Below are 15006 nucleotides of genomic sequence, written 5' to 3'. Positions count from 1 at the left end.
TATAAAAAGGAGGGGGGGGGGGTGGAGGGGAAGCTTTAAATATAGCTTCTGGCAATCTTGGCAAGGTTTTCTGAAGGAGACAGTGAGTTAGGTTTCGAAATATTGCTGGAGTCTAACAGGGTCTAGCTGCTAACTCCCTTGATGCCCCGTGCAAATCTTAGCCCGTATATATATATATATATAAACTATGAAGTATAATCCAACTGACAGCTTTGCAGTGTATGAGGAATTTCACCTACACAAGAGGGTTAAAATCTTTGAATTCTGTGTTTCAGTAATGAAACTGGGAGTCACTTCTCAATTATTCTTTGTTTTGATTAAACAGAGCCCTCCTCTCCACACCACAGGGGTGTGGTGATGCGAGAAGTGGGACCCTGGGTCAAGGCAGGACCTTGCTGTGGTGCCCGGTAGGGAGGGGAGAGAGTCGGGGTGGAATAATATTGTCCATCCACTGGGCTTGTTTTGTTTCAGCGTAGCTGTAAAACACCAGGTGGAATTAAGCAATAGAAATACTGATTTTTAATATTTTTCTTTTTTTCCTTGATGTGCCAGTTAGGTGACATGGATCAAGAAAAATATTGAATTCTGAACTCAACAGAAACCTGACACTGGAAACAAATGTTGAGCATGAGAGGATAAATTGGGGAAAGGTTGAGAGGAAGGGAAAAAACCTGTGGCATCAGCCATTACCTCCAAATCCCCTTTCTCTATCTGTATTTCAAAAATTCTAGCATAAGATACTCCAAGGAAATCTTTTTCTCCATTCTCACATGGTCCTCATGACTAAGTATGTGAAACCATTTTAACAAATGTGTTCTCACCACTCACCAGAGAGTTCGGGCAGTACTGAGCAGCATTTCTAGAGATGAGGGCTTGAGGCATGGAAAGACTAAATGACTCATCCGTGATCAGACAAGTCTGTGATAGCGAAGAAAATTGAAACTCCTTCTCAAAGTCTAGTCAGTGAGCCAAAAATATGCTATGTAAAGCAATGAGCAGTTCTTTCTGTTTTCTTGAGGGGGGAGGGTCATCCTTGCTATTTGTTCTGAATTTTTGCATCTGTAGAAGCACAATCATGCTCGTGTGCTTGCAATAAAAATGAAATGAAAACTTATAAAAAATCAGCAATTAGAAAACTGCAATTAAATCGATGCAGAGTAGAATGCAAAGACTGGCCCAGCAATCCCACAAACCCGGGATCAGGTCTGTGCTCAGAGTTTGTGGGGAGCTGCGTGGAAATCGGTTGAGAGTAAGATGGCTTTGAGGGGGGGATACAATCATTTATCTGAGCTTGGCTTCTGCGATTGGCCTTTGCCTGAGTGCAGCAGCATTAGGAGATGTTCTTGCTCAGGACCTGAGTCCTGGATACTTTTTCTATGTTGAGATCGCAGCGCTGGAGGAATGTACCTCAAGAGCTGGAATTAATTTTTTAGTTGAGCTGGAGAGTCATAAGCGGATGTAAAACATGTTAAAGAATATTTTTGATCTTTGGGAGCTGATTGGACCACTTGTTGGGTTTTTTTCAACCTGCCTTTTGAAACTTGAAAACTGGGCAGAGCTAGTATTTGGATGCAGCCCCAGTGATGCGGTACCACCACGTTCTCCTAGGCGGCAGGATGATGATCTAACATGATCGAAGTGTCATGACTGAGGTCAGATGTAGTTTGTTCCTAGCTTCAGGCTGGTTCCAGCCTCCAGACTTCCTCTATTCTTTTGTAATCTAATTTCTGAGACCTCTTGAGCTGTTTTTAACACATTTTCGGCTAATGGAGGCATAGTTAACCTCTGTTCTCTAAACTTGTGTCGCGCTCCACTGTGCCTCTTGGTTATCTGTTATGAGTCTTAAGGGTGTCATGAGACATAAGCACAGGGAATGGATGTGCTCTTCAACCAGCCAGCTGTGTCATGGACATATTGGACTGCAAGAAACTGAGCTTAATGGTTATTGTTGGTCCTTCCATTCCTTTAGCAGCATGAGGCTGCCTTTGCACACATAGCACAGTATCTGCCTCCATTCTGTGTAATAAACGCTGGGAGCAGTGAGATGTTTCATTAACTCCACAGAGCTGCTTCTTACACATAGCTTGAACGGTAGCATGGAAACTCAAACAAATCTTTGCAAACACCTGGAAGCTCTTGTGAAAATAAAGCGGAGTGTGAATGAAGAGCTTAGCTGCTTTGTGGAGACAGTCCATCCCAAAATTGACTGTGATTTAGCTTAATCCCTGGCTTCAGAAACATACCATGCCTTGCTGGTACATGCTGCTAATATAGATATAATTGAAGTAATGAAGGTGATATTTCTAGATAAAGTTATGACCTGATAATGGAGAGAAGACAAACTATTCCATGCCCAGTGAAGCTGGCAAGTGTAATACAAAGTATTGCTAATTCCCCACCGCATTGCCGTTTTTTCAGAATTTTTCAACATTTCCTGCTTTTCAACATGCTCTTCTCACGGACACAAAACTATTTCTCACACACTACAATGACAGACTACTTCCACCACATTGCCCTGGCTTGTAAAAGTTGGGCCACATCAATAGTATTGCCCTGTTTTCTGTATCACGACTCCAGAATTTCTTCTTCATTTCTTTTCCTTCTTGCCAAGAAAGGAAATGAGACCCGTGTTGCTTCAGGCTGTAGATTATAAATGAGTGGCATGATCATCTGTAACTTCGAAGCAAAGGTCAAAGGAGGATTTTTTTTTTTCATTTTTTTCTGTGTTCTTTAACTGGATCTTCTTTGATGTTTACACTGCACATACATCATGATCATTACATCCCGCACTCTTGGATCATTAATGCAACTACAAACGAGATGACTCAAGTTATGAACAACTGGTGCTTCATTCTAATGCAGACAGATATGAAGGAGGAAAATGAGCTAAATAAAAATACTTATGGAGGGGATTGTTCCCTGGTGTAACTGTGCTTAAAAGATAGTGTGACTGAATGAGAGGGTATTGTTCCTTTCTGGAGTCATTTTCCAACCCAGCAAATCTTTGTTCATTGATTTGTAAAATAAGGGAACATTTTGGGGTAAAAATGAGGAATTTGAAAACCTTTCAGCAATATTTCATTATACGCCTACTTGTTTCCTGAAATTGAGCTAGTAACAGTTTGCTTTAAATTTTATGTGGCACATTTAAAAGCTAGTTGTGTGTAGAGTAGAAAGCTGCAGAATTCCCTGGGAAAGTCACAGTGTTATCATACCATGAGACACGGGTTTTATTTGACGCATAATACAGGAGAATGCATTATCTAATTTTAAAGTTATTTTCTTGTAGAGGTGGGTTTGTAAGAACATGCACAGCACTAATTTACTCTCCCTTTTAGCATTATTGTAGTGGGGTTTGTGTTTGCTTTTGCTGCTGGATGGAGACCAGTAGCTGTAGAGATGCTCCAGGAGCATCTTGACTGAGCTGCCTTGGGAGGCTGTGGGTACCTGGGACTGGCCGCAGGATGCCATCCAGGCACACACCACACGCCGGCCATCGCTGGGACAGCCACTAGAATTATTGTTCTGTTAAAACAAGACAACTGCTCAGTTTGGGTACTTTTACGTGTAAAGGGCAGTGACCAGTAGAACATTATTCTCAAGGATTTATAATGGAATGTTTGCAAAATTAGACCCTTTTCTTCCCAGACAGTGATTTTTATCAGGCTTCATAAAACAGGTTTTGTCTGCGATGGAAAGGATGTAACTGCAGAGTCCTGTTCCTAACAAGTCCAAGGTGTTTTTAAGCACAAACACATCATATAAGTTTTTTCAGCACCTTCCACATTCTGCATTTTGCAAAGATTATGGTTTGGAATTCAAAATCAATTTAGATCTTTGTGCCTTTGTTTTTGAAGCAGGAATAGTCAAAATGGTGACTACATTTCAAAATACTGATTTTTACGTGCAGAGTAACAATTATTTAATAAGAAATTTTACTGTGATATCTTAGTGTGCAGTTCTATTGCTTATTATTTTTAGCGAGCATTTATAAAGCCTTATGTTAGGGGTTTAACACCTTAGCTGTTTCCCATCACAACAGGTTGAAATTTGGCATAGCAGTGGCAACCTTCATTTCAAAATTTTCACAGAAAATTGTAAATAGCAAATTGCTAATTTGTAAAGATTTTGCTAATTTCCACACTTTGAAGCCTGTCAACTTAGATGTCAAATAACGTGACATCCATATGGACCATTAGATCAATGAGAGCGTAGGACCAGAGCTGCCTCAAAGTGCACATCCTGCAGTGACATCTCTGAAGTTCTAGAACAGCCAGGAAAAAAAAAAAAAAGGCAAAAAAAAAAAAAAAAAAAAAATTGTAAAAGAAATGGGAGGAAAGGGAAAAACAATAGGCTGTGACCTGTTGGAGGTCAACCTGAAAAACAGCCAGGAAAAAAAAAAAAAAGGCAAAAAAAAAAAAAAAAAGCAAATTGTCAAAGTAATGGTAGGAAAGGGCAAGACAGCTAAAACTGTCTTTAAAAAAAAAAATCCTTCATTCTGTCATTTTGGAAAAGTTCTGAAATTTCAGTTTCCAAGCTGCAAATGTGGTGATGCAGTGAAGATCTGGGTTTAAGCCAGCTTCAGAGTTAGCAAGTTTTGAGCATTAAAAATGCAATCAGAGAGCTTTTCATCAGGCTCTATCTGGGTAATATTCTGGTTGATGTTTATGAATCATGGAATTATTTTGCTTTTGATTTTAGGCTGTGGTACAAATGAACCTAGTATTATTTCCTCCTTGCTATGGAGTAATCGACCAAGTATTGTGTTTTCCATGTATTTTTTTTCTGTTTCAGATTTCTGAAATTCGTGGAATGTGCCATTGACATTAGTAATATGTTATAGTACCGTACAATATTCAGGGTTTGTAGTAAAATGTTCTCTATATATTATACAGTTAAAAGATACTCCAGTTATTTAATATTTTGATTCAAAGCATCAGTAACTGAGTTGCTTGGGCAGAAGCTGCAATATACGTTATTTGGGGTGTATTCGGTTTTGGCGATGTAATTATCTCGTTTGAAATGACTGTATATTGCACTATTGATTTTTATGGGTCTTAGAATAATAAAAACATCATGCAGCAATAAAGGGAAGAGTATGCTTTTCTGTATACACTGTGTTTGGATGCAGCCCAGAGCCTTTCATAGAGGTAAACATAAACCCTGTGGTGTTATACAGAAGCATGAAATACTTCATTTTACACTATGCAGTACTCATATAAGAAGTGTCTAACTCAAATGTGGTCTTAATTCTGCAGAGCTAAGCTCTTTTAAGCACGCCGCAGAGAAGTGCTCGTGATTTAGAGACCGGCGATGTTTTTATTTTTCCATGTTTTCTTCCAGGAAGGCGGACCTACAGTGACTTTTACTTATAAATTTTTTTACTATTATAAATTTTGAGCACTTGCTAGGCTTTACTCTTAACAGCTCTGCTAGCTGGCATAGAGGAAACCGAGCAAAGCCGTGGAAGAAATGGAGTCCAGTATGTCCAGTCCTGGAGACCTTAGGTGGTGAGGAAGGAGTCTTTGGTGGTGACTTCCTCATGCTGTAATAGCATTGATTCCAGGGAAATTTCAAGCAGCACTGACATGATTACTCACTGATTATTACCATGTAGCGAGTTAAGAAGTAGAGAACCCAAGGGAGGTGGGAAGAGACTCCTTGGTTTTGCGATATTGATTTTATCTGCAGTGCCTTAGGCGCGAGGTGATCCAGTGCATCCAGCTGCTTTGGAAAACTGTTTATAGCTCTGTCCTTGAGCATATTTTTCAGCAAATATGAGTTAATAATGTAGTGTCTTCCTAACGTGCAAGGTTGGGTAAATGATTTTCATAGTAATTGATTTTTAATTATTTTTTCTCTGGAGATGATCTTAAATGATTTTTGAATTAAACTGGTTTGGTTTTAAAATAAAAGAAATTTTGTTTATTAATCAACTCAGTTCAGGAGAAGAAAAGTTTACTCAGAATTCACAGTAAGGAAAAGGCAATGCCTGCACGATCCTCCTTCTCAGGTCCTGTTGTCTGTCTGCTGTCCACCTCTAACTCCTTTTCTTGGTGAAACTAAGTCAGATTTTATAATAGCTTTTAGCTTTCGATATACATTAAACTAAGTTTAAGAGGTGTGGGAGGGGTTGAATTTAATGCCTTGGAACAAACAGTGCAAATTGGTCTATTTTTCATTTTGCGAAACAGGACAAAATGGATATTGTTAGAAATCAATAGTCGATTGAAAGATGTGATGCATTTTATCACTAATAGTTAAAGTGAAATTCCCAAATAGTAAGTTTTTAGTGCTACCTATCAGTAGAAATTATTGCATTTTTACGTCATTTTTAGATGTATTATTAGAAATATACGTATTTCTTAAACTTACTCATTTATTTCCGAAATCTAAATGAAAAGATATTACACCAAGACTACTGTTAATCTACTTTCCTTACAAAATCCCAGGCTAATCGGCTGGTGGGGCCATGAATTCAAAACGCGTTTCCTCATGGAAAACAGTATGTACTTTTGCACTTCTTATTTTGCCTTATTTGATGTTTTTATCACAATTTGATGTATTTATCATGATTTGATGTATGTATCATGATTTATGATGTATAGCCAGTTTGCTTATATGGTAGTGTGAGTAGAAAGGATAGAACTTGCATTTCCTCACTTACGTTAAAGGTATTAAGCTAAACCCATCTCAAATATGTAACGCCACAGAGTTAACAAAATAAACGTAGGAATAAATTTGGTCTGTGGAGGTGTGGGCGCCTGACCATCTGCTTCTAGATATTTTGCTGAAATACCTTCAAAATGCAGATATAGAATATGGATGGAACTTGCAAAGTGTCTCGGTGAATTAGCGAGAATCAGCTATCCTTCACTTGGGTAACATCGTACTTTAGGATCAGTTCTACCAGAGTTAATGAGGAATTATTTAAATAAAGGCAAAGGCAACCTGACATAAGCCATGAAACACCACTAGTGTTTCAGCTTCTCCAAATCCTTTCCTTTCAGTAGCGAGGGCTGGGTTATGAGACAACACCAAACCTGTTCTGCAGTAGCTGTGTTTATCGTCCCAATGCACAACGAGGACTCCTTTCCAAATCCGACAGCTAGACAGTTCAGTTCCATTTAAAAGTATGGCACAGAGAATGTCCGGAGGGATCAGGGGGAGAAAGGAGCTTTTTGCTTTGATTGGTTGTTTTGTTCTTAATATATTTTTAATTTTCTGTGGCAGAGCCTATTGATGTGACTTTGGCTGGAGAACGCCTCTCTAATAGCCTCGGTCTGCTCTTTGTCTTCTGACCAAATGTATGAGCGGCACTATGGAAAGCCAGCAGGAGACACAAATTGCCTTGAAATACCATTAGAAGAAGAAAAACATTGTTTATTCATTTCCATGGGCAGTTTAGAGTGGAGAAGTTGGGCAACAGTCATTATAAAATTAGCCAGTCTGCTGTGCGCGGAAAGAACTTCCTCCGCAGCATCCTCCTCCTCTGGTGCTGGAGCATGAAATATGAACCGTGACACAGAACTTACAGCGAGGCTTTATAGATTTATTAAATAGATTTTGTGAGATTTCACAGCCTAAAGTCTATGCAACTTCTCTGCATGGCCCGAAGCTACACTTAGCTGCACATGCAGCCTCCTACGTGTCTCGTCACTTTAATAAATTTAAGGAACGTGATTCCCTGCTCGTGCACTGCGGCTCTGCACGAGCGTGTCTCTGCTGACTTGGAATTTCTCTGGTTTGTGCCAGTATTAAAAGAGATTCAAGTGTAAAGGTGGTTTTAACACACACCATTTAAACAAATTAATTGCAGTTCTCTCGTTCCCGTGAAGCCACTAATGAGGTCTTCCGCTGGATAAAATTGGGCTTCTCTCGAAGTTAAAAGTATTAGCTGTGAATAGATTACTATTTCCTTTTAATGACCGATTCCTACAGGCCACATTAGGGAAATATTTTATTGCAAGAGGACGGACTTCAAGATAAGGTCCAATCCATTAAAAAGAAAAAATCAAAACCACTAATATAGTTATTCATTTTCCAGAATTACAACTAAGTGAAGGAATTAATGGATTTCGGTTATCAAATCCTCCAATTTTGCTGGTCTGTGCTCTGCAAGCTAGTTTAGAGGTAAGTAATTGCTTTACTTTGAGTCTGAATTAAAGAGTATAAAAACGTTAAAAGAATGTTTGGCATATTATACCTGTCTTCCTTAAAAAAAATGTGGAATAGTTAAAAAATGAGGTGGGAAGGGAATGAAAAACCAACAAAATAACCCCACAACCCTGAGACACCAAGGTCTTTAATATACTCATCCCTTCATTGTTCTCGCAAACTTTGCCGTTGGCCCCAGTATACGTGGGGTTTGCACCTCCAAGCCTGCGCTGTGTCTGCCCCAGCTTTTAGGGGCTCAAAACAAACAGCAGCTTCTCCCACAGAGGTCCTCAGAGCTGGCCTCAGGGCAACTCGTGCTGAGGATGCTGTTCAAGATCTTCCTATGAAGGAATTGCGTAACTCTGGAAAGTTGCATCCAGAGTTGCGTCTACGTATGTTTTCCTGAGCAAAATAGACTGAGTTCCTCTATGAAAGAAAATAGATGTGGCTGCTGGGTATCCTGGAGTCCAAAGTGAACCTGTGGCTCGGGGAACTTGTCCTTCGCTGTAGTCCCTTTGATTATGAACAGAAAAGAGAGGTGCTGTTTGAGAATGCTTCCTAAAAGGGGAGTTCATGAGTGAGGTTTAGCTCCAGACGGATTTAGTCTCTTTGTTGGTTTTCTGGTGAGCAAAGGATCAGAGCCCCATCTCTGACCTATCTCTACACAGATCGCTGAGACCACGGCTGTGGAAAGGGCAGTCCTGCCATACAAAGCTCATCCCTTCCTGGCTAGGAAGGGGTGACCCATGTGCTGAAAGCCCTCTGGTCCACCGTGGAGAGCACCATTCAGCCCTGTCTGCAGGCACACGGCTCTTCTCTGAACACCTTGTATCGTGCTCAGTTTCATATGGACACGTAGCATTTCTCTTACGGATGGACGGTTCACCCCTGAAATGCAGGGCTCTAGGTCTTTGTGGCTGAAAAGGATGGTTTTACACAGGTTTCCCTGCTATATGCTACTGTATTAAAATTTATCCTAAGTCGCTTTTCAAGCCAGCCTTGGTTAGCAAGGTTTTGCCACCCAGCTTGAAGGGGAGAAATTTATTTCTGCTAGCGTTACATTAATGCTACTGTTACAGCGAAGCTGATGCTGGAACAAAGAGCAATGTCCATACGCTCTATGTCCCTCTATTTACTGAAAAAACCAGTTTCTTAAGCAAACAACGTCAGAAATTTGCCCGTCGTGGTCTCCCCGGTTTACATGCAGTGCTGAAGGACTGCAAAGGGCACAGCAATGCTTCTTGTTCTGCCTGGCAATTTATTTTGTTGGCGCTTAAGCGTCCAATATATTTTTTTAAACTTTATGTGACCTTCGAGATAAGCTGAAAGCTATTCTGCTATGACCCAGATTGTCAGTGCTCCAGTTTGTGTGGGTTGGTGTCATTTAGCCACTGCAGGGAGCCTCACACAATGAGGGCTGAGCAGTTTCCATCGCCTCCCCTTCCCGTGCCTGCATTACCTTTTGGCACAGCCGGGATTTCCCAGTGCTAATTGCTCTAATACAGTGGGAAACAAAATAGTTTTCATGTCTGGCAAGAGATGGCTGGTGAAATTGCCTGCCACCTTCACTGGGACACATTAAGCAGAAGGCAGTGTTTCCAATGGAAACAATGAAAACTGCAAGAGTTAATGGATGTTATTCCTCAATAATGCTTCAAGTGACTGTTACGGCAGTAGCTGCTCCCTTTTATGGAAAAAAGGGGAGCGCTCTACAGCCACGTTTTAAAAGATCCTTTTCAAAAAATTTCACCCAGGAGACCAAATATTCCTTGCACAAAGCCTGGCCAAACAGATTTTTGCATGCAGCCTAAGGAGATCCATCCCTCACGCTGCTGCAAAGCCCGAAGCCCGGAGGAGCAGGAGGCAGGTCTCATTGTACCTCCAGTAATGTGCTGCGTAGTCGAGCGTGAGCTCCGCCTGCCTGTGCGGTGAGGGAAGCCCCTCAGGATTCTTGTGGACCTGTGGAAGGGCTGACTGCTGAGGGCTCTGGTCCCTGTCACATTCATCTCTGTGACTGCGCTGTCTTCACGCATAGTCTGGCTTACAGCAGCCGTATTGTGTTTCACAGAGTAGGGGCTTTTGGTTTTGAGCAGCATCTGGTGCTTGTGATAGAGTCATGGAATAATACTTGGGGTATTCCACAAAAGAGGGATTTCCAGGTGCTGCTGGAAACCAGACTTCATTGTGTTTTGAGTGGGATTTCCCAGTTACCTCTATACACTCTTCCAGGTTATGACACAAGTAATTTTAAAAGTGTTACTCCTTCAGTGTGGAGCAGTTATTTCTAGAGAGTGAAGATGATGGATTTACTTAAAGGACCTCCACCTTGCCTCTGATATTGCAGCTACAGTCAGTGGAGGCAGAATTGGCCATGAACAGCGATATTCCATTTCAGTACTGGACTGTGATTTGAAGTGATTGTCGAGTACTTGCATGTCTACATTTTGTTATTTTTTCCCCTGAAGCTACATGCATGGGAAGAAGAAAAGGGAGGAAGGCAGGGGTAAATTGTTTCTGGGATTACATTTTCCATTAATCCCTATAACTAAGCCTTTCCAGAGCACAAGTAGGAGCTGTCTTGCCTTCTCCTGCTCCCAAACTTGTCTTGTCTCTTGTTTGTGTGGTAAAATAGCGCTGCCGTTTTTAAGCAATCCTTTTAGCCAGTCTCTTGATGTTTTGAGTTTCTGCAGCTCACCAGTCCTTCTAGCTGTGCAGGAGCATAAAGCTATCAAACCAGGATCAAGTGAACCCTTTTTCTTCACAAGGAGTAGCAAGGACTGACCCTGTACAGGACTTAAAGCAGTAAAGTCAATACATTAGTATGAATTTTGTGTTTTCAGAGACAAGAATTCATAGATCAGGCATGATGTTTCAGTCTTGAGTCTTGGATTTTTTTTTTTACTTGAGGTAGATACAAGGGAAAACTTGTACGATTTTGAGCCCTGTTTCATGGGTAGCAAATTTCTGCACGCTCTTCAGACGTGCAAATGGAAGCTTTCTTGCGCACAAAACCCAGTTTGCTAAGTTCATTTGTGCAGATATGAATGTGTGTAAAACTTTGTAACAGTAGACAGAAATGTCTTTCATTATCTAAAGCAATAGCATTACCCTGTGTTTTCAAAAGCCCAACCCTGCCGTGTTCACGTGTAACGTCTGTCTGATATTAGCACTTGAGTCCAGTGATAATGCATGGAGAAATCTGCTCCCTTTTAGTTGTCTTTGCTTCCTTTTTACTTCCTATAGCAGCGCATTATCATTCTAACGATTTAAAATTATTACAGGTTTTTGGTCAAACTACAATGAAAGCATTGAGAAGGAAATCTGTTCTGCTCACTGGTTACTTGGAATACCTGATAAAACATTACTACAATGAGGATAAAACAAATCCAGAGAAGCCCTTTGTAAAAATAATCACGCCATCTCGGATTGAGGAAAGAGGATGCCAACTCACGCTATATTTTTCCCTTCCAATCAAATCTGTGTTTAAAGAGCTGGAGAAGAGAGGAGTAGCTGTGAGTAAATCATACTTCATCTTCTTATGCACTGTTTTCTGAACCTATTTCATAATAAAGTAATAATTTTGCTTTTATTCAAATATAGTCTCATATAAGCCAACAAAGACTGTGAATCTTGAAAATTGCTCACAGCATCTTCAGTCTTTACTTGTGGAAATGATCAAATTAGTAGAGCTGTTTTTATTTGTTAGTCTGTGTATTGTCCTTTCTCTATTGGTTTGTGTGAGTAGCACCCAGGAGTCACTACCGAGGTTAGAGCTTTATGGGTGCATTATGGTAGGATGGTCTGAACAGGAAAGAGAGGGGAGGAAAAAAAAAGGAAGGAAAAACCCGGAATCACTGAAAAAAACCCAAATATGAGTATGTCAGAGCTGTCCCGTGCAATGCACTGCCGGCACAAGCTTCTCCTGCTCAGAGTGCTTGTCCAGGTTCTTGCCGTGGGCCCAGGCATGAGGCCAGAGACCACAAAGAGGAGATCAGAGCCACCTTGGGGTGCTGGCCGTCGGCAGTGCTCAGGTGGTGCTCACCATCCTCAACGCCACAATTCACACACCTACAGATGATGATGAGGAGGAGCTTGAAAATCCACCAGTCCCTTTCCTGACCTGCAAGCGGCCAAACTCTTGCTCTTTGTGAGGCATCAAAAGGAGGAGGAACTAAAAAGTGCCTGTTTCCTTAGAGATGTGTTTTCGCACTGAGAAAAAGAGGCCACTGAACGGTAGTGCCACGTAATGCCACGGTTACCGGTGAGAACTGCTCAAAAAGAATAAAAGCTAAATTTAAGGTGATTGATTGGTGATTTAGAAGTGCTGAGAGCTGAGGCTGATAGCGTAATGCCATAGAAGTGATAGATGAGTTTTATTTCTGCTGGTGACTTGTGTCCCCAAAGGGCAACTTTTCTAGGCTAAATACGCTGCTGTTTTGGTGCTGCCAGGGAATTCCAGGAACTGCTGCTTTTAAGAGAGCACGAGGCCTTACATTGTTGGCTTGTCTTCACATAGCAGTAATGTGCTGCAAACACGAGAGGTTATTCTCTTCAGCAAAACATTCAAATTCACAGAGGAGGAGAAGAAAAATACTGCAGACCCTGTGACATTACTTGTACCTGCGGTACAAGACACTATCACACCGGCGTGTTTCTGGTTTGTGGCGGCTCTTTTGTCACCTGTGTGCCTCTTCAACTGCGGGTTGCTATAGGTGCTGAGGTGAATTATAGGGATACGTAGCTGGTTTGGAGCCCCTCAGTGCTGGAGTGCTACTCATCCTGAGCCTTCCGTCCTTATTTTAGGCAACACACCACTCTGCTTTTCACGGTGATGTTCCTCACAGAAGTTTCTTGGGAGTCCCAAAGTTTTTATGTGTGTCTCCTTGTCAGTCCAGTCATTCTTCCTTAAAGACAAGGATGACATTTAAAAATATACTCTGACAGATAAACACGAAGTGACCTGAATTCACTAAGCATTCCCGTTCTGTTTTGCAGTGTGACATGCGAGAACCGAATGCTCTTCGCGTTACCCCAGTTCCTCTCTACAATTCTTTCCGTGATGTGCACAGATTTATTGAAATCCTGGGATCTGCAATTACATCTTCAAAACAAACAGCAAACAATACTGCGCTATCTGGTTCTTATTGATGGCTCAGCCGTATCTTTTAATCTATTTCTGACTAAGATGCATTTATCCCACTGAGCGATTTTTTGCTTCGAGTCGACTGAGCTATATCCCATGCAATTTGCAAAAAAATGACTGTGCTTGAATAATTATTTACAACAGACATAGTTTTATTAAAGCTCACATTTCCACTCTGCTTTGACTTTGACTTCATGAATTAGTGTGCTTTGTATATTTTAATGGGGCTTTTCTTAAACATTTTATGTAGTTTTATTACATTAGCTTTGAGAAGCGTGGAAGAACCGCTATCAACTAGAACAGGAATGAAAAAAAAATCTCTTCTTTATTATAAAGATGATGCATAATAAAAAGTGGAAAATACACAAATCACCAACTGTTAAAAGATACAGTCCAATTTACATTTTTAATTTATCAATTCTATTTAAAGTACATGGTATATGTGAAAAGTATAAGCTGAACAATTAGTTGTTTCAAAACTGTTAACTGCTGCATACTCAATTTTTCAAAGGGCCCAACATTTTGAAATTCCAGTTTAATTAATGATTTAATTGAAGAATGAATTTACATTGCAGATACCTTCCTCCGTGTGATACAGTTGGCTAAAACAAAATATTTACACCTTATCTTTTTGGGTAGTCGACTTGGAGATGACATGCTTGAGAAAGCTGAGAATAATTTTAAATTTGTGTAAGCCGGTGTGAAGGGCTCTACGAGCCCTCCCTGCAGTTTAACAAAGCTTATTTCAGATTAGGCAAAATGAACTCTGAACTGTTTAAGCAGGAGGAGCAAATTGTTGTCTCATTGTTAACTTACCCTGCGGCCCACATTTTTAGAGTTTTGCACCAAGAGCAGTGAAAAAAAACCTGCTTACCTTTAACTGGCAGTTTATCTGGAGTTGTTTTAAGACATAAATAACACCTTGGTGTAAATGGCAACTAAGCTCCCAAGTCTGTAGCTATTCAGCTCGTTCTCTTTTTCCAGAATCAACTAAAACTTCTCTCTGATGATCCTCCACGTGTCTGATTTTTTGGCATGAAACATTTAGAAGATTACTTCTGGAAGGTCTTTTTATGCCTCTTCAAGGTTGAGGAGTGTTTTTGAGGAAGAAGTGAAGATACTCCAAACCATTTTGGCTCAAGGGAATTTTTACTGGTTCAAATTATCGCGCTCTTTGAGCACCTCCTGCTGCCCAGGGAAACGCAAGGGTCTTCCCTAAAAATGGGTAAGTTTGAAACACCTGCCATGGTAATATTATTTCATTGGTTGTGATATGAAGGGAAAGCTGAAAGAACTGCAAATAAAGCATGGGTTGGTGATTTTCACACCTGTGAAGAGTAAGAACAGCTTCTTAAACCAGAGGATTGTTATAAAGAATAGCACAGGAGTCTTAATCAGTAGGAAAGCTCTGGCTCGCTCCATGGTTTTGATTATGTTGAGGTCATCCCTCTTCAGCTGAGACGGTATCGCTGTATTGCAGACCAGGTATCTGTATTTCAGAGTGAGTGTGGGTTTATTTTTCCACTTGCATTAGCAGCAGAGCTGCTTTCATCTGTGACATGATCTTAGAAAAGGACCGTTCCCCCCAAAGTGACCGTTGATGACAAAAGCACTGAATATAGAACTGTGACGGTCTACAGTGATGAAAAGGGTTTTAAATCACTGCCACCACCTTTGGAGCACTTGTGTTGCTAAAGCAGTGCCAC

The 15006-nt window shown here is 40.7% G+C and overlaps 1 protein-coding gene across 1 annotated transcript in view; it reads left to right on the top strand.

Moving 5' to 3' along the window:
- Positions 1-13471, top strand: part of KYNU (kynureninase) — a 53114-nt gene extending 39643 nt beyond the window's left edge. Inside the window, exons 10-13 of the mRNA XM_010132780.1 lie at positions 6453-6505; positions 8048-8133; positions 11439-11669; positions 13153-13471. Coding sequence (XP_010131082.1) covers positions 6453-6505; positions 8048-8133; positions 11439-11669; positions 13153-13305 — 523 coding nt within the window. The 3' untranslated portion in view covers positions 13306-13471. The remainder of the gene's footprint in view (positions 1-6452; positions 6506-8047; positions 8134-11438; positions 11670-13152) is intronic.
- The last annotated feature ends 1535 nt before the right edge of the window (positions 13472-15006 follow it).

Source organism: Buceros rhinoceros, unplaced genomic scaffold (assembly GCF_000710305.1).
Source record: "Buceros rhinoceros silvestris isolate BGI_N320 unplaced genomic scaffold, ASM71030v1 scaffold2803, whole genome shotgun sequence".
Lineage (NCBI taxonomy): Eukaryota > Metazoa > Chordata > Aves > Bucerotiformes > Bucerotidae > Buceros > Buceros rhinoceros.
This window is presented reverse-complemented; position numbering and strand designations above follow the sequence as displayed.